The sequence below is a fragment of the Centruroides sculpturatus genome, unplaced genomic scaffold, assembly GCF_000671375.1.
Source record: "Centruroides sculpturatus isolate CEXI.00-Female unplaced genomic scaffold, Cexi_2.0 scaffold1179, whole genome shotgun sequence".
In the NCBI taxonomy this organism is placed as follows: domain Eukaryota; kingdom Metazoa; phylum Arthropoda; class Arachnida; order Scorpiones; family Buthidae; genus Centruroides; species Centruroides sculpturatus.
The window spans coordinates 188752-194149 of record NW_019385506.1 but is presented as its reverse complement, the minus strand read 5'-3'; the positions used below and the strand labels follow the sequence as shown (position 1 = coordinate 194149).

General features: G+C 26.7%; 1 protein-coding gene across 2 annotated transcripts; it reads right to left on the bottom strand.

The window, feature by feature from the left end:
• LOC111639635 lies at positions 1–4800 on the bottom strand. Of its 2 annotated transcripts, XM_023385533.1 has the most exons (6): positions 4526–4800; positions 4072–4204; positions 3930–3995; positions 3688–3816; positions 860–971; positions 1–99 (listed from the first exon to the last, which is right to left on the bottom strand). In XM_023385533.1, exons 2-6 carry the CDS (start codon positions 4186–4188, stop codon positions 65–67), a joined length of 459 nt encoding a protein of 152 aa, XP_023241301.1. In that variant the 5' UTR covers positions 4189–4204; positions 4526–4800; the 3' UTR covers positions 1–64. The 2 variants fall into 2 exon arrangements, with proteins under 2 accessions (XP_023241301.1, XP_023241300.1); XM_023385532.1 differs by lacking the exon at positions 1–99 and having other exon boundaries at positions 731–971.
• Positions 4801–5398: the final 598 nt, after the last annotated feature.

Below are 5398 nucleotides of genomic sequence, written 5' to 3'. Positions count from 1 at the left end.
TTTCAGTTTTTATTATGGTTTTGTTTGTACAGAAATTGCTGTGTCAGACATTTCTTCCTACGTGTCACTTTGGGCACGCGCGCTGTAAAATCGCCATCCCTAGAATATTTTTATTTTAAAATTTTATTAAATTAATATTAAATAAGATAAATTTTTATTGTTTATATTGTTTTACTAACAATAATCATAATCATATATATTTCCCGCTTGTGTGTTACTTTTTTTATATATATTATTAAATTTGTTCAACTTTTTTTTTCCTTTAATAAATGTTAATAAAATATTTAATTCAGAGTTTAATCGATTTAGATTAGATCTATACTTTCTAATCTGAAATAGTTTATATTTAACTTATAAAAGTCTTTACATTTTTATTTTTATATAATCAAGATTAAAATAATTGATATAAATTATCTTGATATCTTAAATGATTTTTTAACACTATTTATTTTCATTTAAAATAATTATAATGTTAAAAATTTTATAAATTGATTTTTAAATCGCCGAAAATAAAATTAAAAGCAAAAATCGTATAAATTCCTAGATTACATCTAAAATAATTCTGTTCCATTCTTTATTTTTTCCGAACTTATAATTAAATTTCAACAAAGACAAATACATAACTGAGATTATAACGTATTTTAATTATTATATACATTTAATGAATATAAAAAAATATTTCAATATGCAAGTAAAAGTATACAAAAGCATAAATAAATATAATCGTATATATTTTATATTAATATAAAAGCACATTTAAAATTTTAAAATAAATAGTATATATATATATAATAAATGAAAATACTCAGAAGACAAAGTAAAGCTGAAATTTTAAGTGAGATAAAAATATAGTTTTTACAACTGAGGCTGTTGATATTTACGTCCCTTTTTGCTTCATAAACTCCGTTTCTGTTAAAATATTCTTTACGTAAAGAATTCTCCTGTATTTTTCTATTTTTACAATGATTTACCTATCAGAAAATAAAGAACTATTATAAAATCGACATAGGATATACTTTTACAAATGCTTTTTAACTGTTTTTTCTCAGTACAGTATATAAATTTATATAAAATTAACAGTATTCTAAATCGTTTTTGCATATTAGATTAGATTATTCAAGCTTAATTTCAAGCAGAAAAGAAAGTAAATATACATTATAACACATAAAAACCAATCAGTTAATTCAATAATCGAAATATTCATTATTCTCAACTTAGACATTAGGGAATGCCCATAAACTACGCAGCCCGACATTTTGAAAATTTTAGCACCCTCCCCATTCTGCTAATTTTCTATAGCCAGACAAGTGACTCCTACTACTAAAATTACATAGTACTTTAAAAGTCGAACCCAAATACTTTCATTTATTTTTAAATTTAAACATCAGGTAGGAGAATAGCGAAGGTTTCTTTTTTTTTTGCAATTCTCTCGAACAAACGTAAAAACACAACAAAACGGATCCAAAAACACACAGATCAAATACAAATAACAATTGTAACAGTTCATTACTTAGAACTACAGCGAAACCTCCTTAAGTTGATCACTTTGAACTGATCCCAGCAAAATAATACATTTTGCAATGGGAATATATTGCGTATAGTGACCACTGACTACTTCGTTTTGTCCCAAGATAAGAAAACATATTGGGTAAAGTGACCATTAAAAAGAAACATATTAAATTATATTGAAAATATATAATATTTGAAACCATTGTACTTTGTTGATAAAGGGTTTAAACTAAATTTACTACATTCTTTTTTTAGATATTTATTTTGGAAGCTTGAGTAAAAGAAATGGCAGTTTGAAAAATTTTAAATAATCATAAATTGGAAACAACATTAGCAACGCTGTGCAATTTTTAGCAGCTGCATTAGCGTTATGATAGGAATCGCATTGAGTCAATATTGAAGTTTCCCTTGTCAGATGTTTCGTATTTTGACTTTGTGTAGAGTGAGATAGCTTCATGTGTTCTTTGCTTATTGTTAAGTTTCTTTGTGCTGATTTTTAATTCGAAAGTGAGATTCATTTTATTCTTTCTTTTTTCAAAAACTCCTGAAGTTCTTATGCCAGTATGTCAAGCAAATAAAACTGTAGCTGATGAAATTTAAAAGCAAAAAGTTATAAAGCAATTCAGGATTGAGTTTCTCACAAAAAATTGAATAAACAGTATTCTATGTCATATTTAATTTCCTATATTTAGGCTTTTTGCTTATTTCTACTCAGCTAAGTGCTTTTCATTCAAGAACACCTACATTCCTCTTTCTGCATAAGGTGACCACTTTAAGCTGGTCCCTTCGGTGGTCACATTAACAGGTTTCACTGTATATTGAAACTCAGAACAATTTTTTTAAGAGAATAGGCTACGTGACTATAGATTCCCCGTTATAATGGTCCATGATAGTCACTGACGTATCCCTTACCCAAGGTCCCAGAATATAAGGTATCTTCTACGGAAGACACAATTCTCATTGGTTGCTTATTTGATGTTATTTATTTAAATTTCAATTAAATCAGTAGACATTGCTTTACGTGTGTACATAGCGTTGCCACATTTCTACGACTGGATTAAAGGTCACTTAAAAATGATTAATGCCACCTCTCTCCAACTTTCACATCACCCAGTCCAACCCCAAAAAAGTAAAATGAATGTTTTTTTTAGTTAACCAAACATTCTAATTTATATATTTAGATTTTTATTTAAAGTTTTCATATTGATCATAAATGTGCAAAATATAATTTAGAATTTAAATTATGGTAAACCATAGCTTTCTATGGGGAAAGGATAGGTGTCTAATTCCCCCTATTTTTTTAAAAGAAAAGGAAGAGCGCATTTAATATAATAATCAATATAATGTATCTTCACACGTACTGCATATACAGTAGGATACTTTCTATAGAATGAGACATTCCTTCACCGCTTTGACATTCTGTTGTAATATTATTATTTACATAAAATGTTTATCTATATAATTATCAGCATATGTTTAATAATGATAACAATAGCTATATTTACTTTCAAACGTGAAAACGCTTAATAAAATAACAAAAATAGTCAAATTTGAAAGTTTTCTTCCCTTATGTGTGGAAGCTTTTTTGTTTGCCCGTAAGCTAAAATTAATAATAATTTCGGTTTTAATCTTCTGTTCTAAAGGTCACTTGTCTACAAATGCTGCCAAACTCACTCACTGGGCTTGTATTAACAATTAGTTGTTAATACAAGCCCAGTGAGTGAGTTTGGCAGCATTCAAACAAAAGGCTTCGGCATAATTACTTATAATCCGAATTCCCAAGAATATAATTAAGTATTTTTCCCCTTAAGTGTTGTGAAGCAGTCGCTTGACATTCGGATAATGTATCCCGAATCTGGCAGGAAATTCCTATAACAGCCATATGAAACAACCTTACGATATATTCTAGGACCTTGCCCCTTATCCTCTTCAACTAGGCTACTTGGTTTTTGGACATTCCCTTAATATAAAATCTCAACAGCTTTCCTAATACTAATTTAAGATTAGTAATGTCGACGATCTTTCCGCTTGTTTTTTTCAATAATCTACAATATTATGACTAATAATGAGTCGTAACAAAAGTTTTAGTACTTTGTACAAACATCATTTACGCTTTCGTAACACCAGCTAAAAACACTTAAAGTATAAAGAAAATATGTTACATCTACAAAATTTTACCATTTCAAAATCCGCTTTTCTTTTCCTTAAAGAATGTTTTTCGGATATTATTTCCTCGTGTTTCACGTTATCAACACGATTGTTATTAATTAATTTTTCCTTTTCATCTCCCTTATTTTCTATTAATTCCTATAACAATATATTTATTATTATTTTAAAAGGGAAATATTGAATAAAAATTATTTAAATTTTACACCAAAACACAATGATATTGGAAACAAATGTAAGTCAATAATACTCACATTTACATCATTATTGACTTTTCCATTATTCGAACAATGTGTTTTATGTTCGTATAGCGTTTCTTCCTGTTAGATGCAATGAGCATTTTATAAATACAACTAAAATAAAAATTTTGTCGACATAAAAGCTATTGTAAATTACCTGATAATCGAAAACGTTTTCTTGTAAATCATCGTGAAGTTCTGCATAGCCATCATTTAAAAATGGCTCTAAAATAATATCATCTAAAGAATCTAACGACGGTCTTTTCGCTTCCATTAAAAATATGATAAATCTACAAAAAATAATGATGGTAATTCGGAATTTATATTCTTAGTTATAGCCTATGTTTACAGTTCCAAAAAATGTATGGTGAATATCTATAATCTGTTGCAAAGCCATAAGCATGCAACTGTTAAAGTTATCGGCATTAAATTTAATTTTAATTGAATAAAAAATTATAAAGTAATGTAGTAATTTTTTATCATATCTATATTAAATCCACAGTCAAAATGTAACTAAACAGATTAGTCACACCTTGACTTAAGTCTGTAATCAATTTAAAGTTATTTTTTGTATATTTGATACATTTAACAAAATATACAAAAGGGCTTACCTGATCTGTAGTAAAAATTAATCCCTTTTCAGTTATATCAAACCAAATATGGCAGTTCTTTCACATTATCAGTTGGCATATATGATCGTATTTCTGTCAGCAAAACGTCAAAGATGGAATTGCGATAAGCGGTGTAAAGTTCATAATTATTATATATCGCGGGATAACTACGATAGAAATGAAATTTTTAATTTTGCCTTATCATTGATTATGCGTTAAGCATTATTGCAAATAGAACTGAAAACTGAAATCTATCTATTTTGTAGGTCAACGGTTCAAAATACGCTTTAGAATGAAAAGAGGAAACTAGTTCTATTTTGTTTTTCACTTAAATAAGGAAACTTTTTTTATATTTAAAAAAAATTGCAAAATTGATTAAAAAAGTGAAAAACAATTTTTAATTGTATGGATGAAGAAATGTATATCGATTAAGAAATATATTTTTTAAAATAAATAACCTTTAAATTTTATTAATTAAAAATATTTAATGAGTTCAATGTTAAGTAATATATAGGCCTATAAACTAAGAATTATAGTATTAAGAAAGTATAGTATAAACTAAGAATTAAGTATAAAGAACTTACCTGAACTTTTTATGAAAATATTATTATAAATTTAGACTATTATTTTTAAATAATAAATTCAAATCTGTTTTATTGTATTGTAGTAACTAGAGTAATTTCAATTTTTCTATATTCCCTAGTGAAAGTTTTGGAAAATGTTAATAGAGCATGAATGTTTCATACCAATTTCTTTATTACAAATTTCTGTGTGTAGTAAAATTTAAATTTGATATTTATCATGCCAAAGTAGTGCCAAGATAAACTGGTTTTGTTTCAACACTATTAAATGTTACTAAACAAGTTCAAACTC

Bases quoted from the DNA above. Each gene is read 5' to 3' on its own strand.
- LOC111639635 (XM_023385532.1), bottom strand. From the start codon at position 4,188: ATGGAAGCGAAAAGACCGTCGTTAGATTCTTTAGATGATATTATTTTA. The intron at 3,996-4,071 runs GTAATTTACAAT...TGCATCTAACAG, and splicing joins AAAACGTTTTCGATTATCAG to GAAGAAACGCTATACGAACA. The intron at 972-3,687 runs GTAAAATTTTGT...ATTTTCTGATAG, and splicing joins GAAAAGCGGATTTTGAAATG to GTAAATCATTGTAAAAATAG.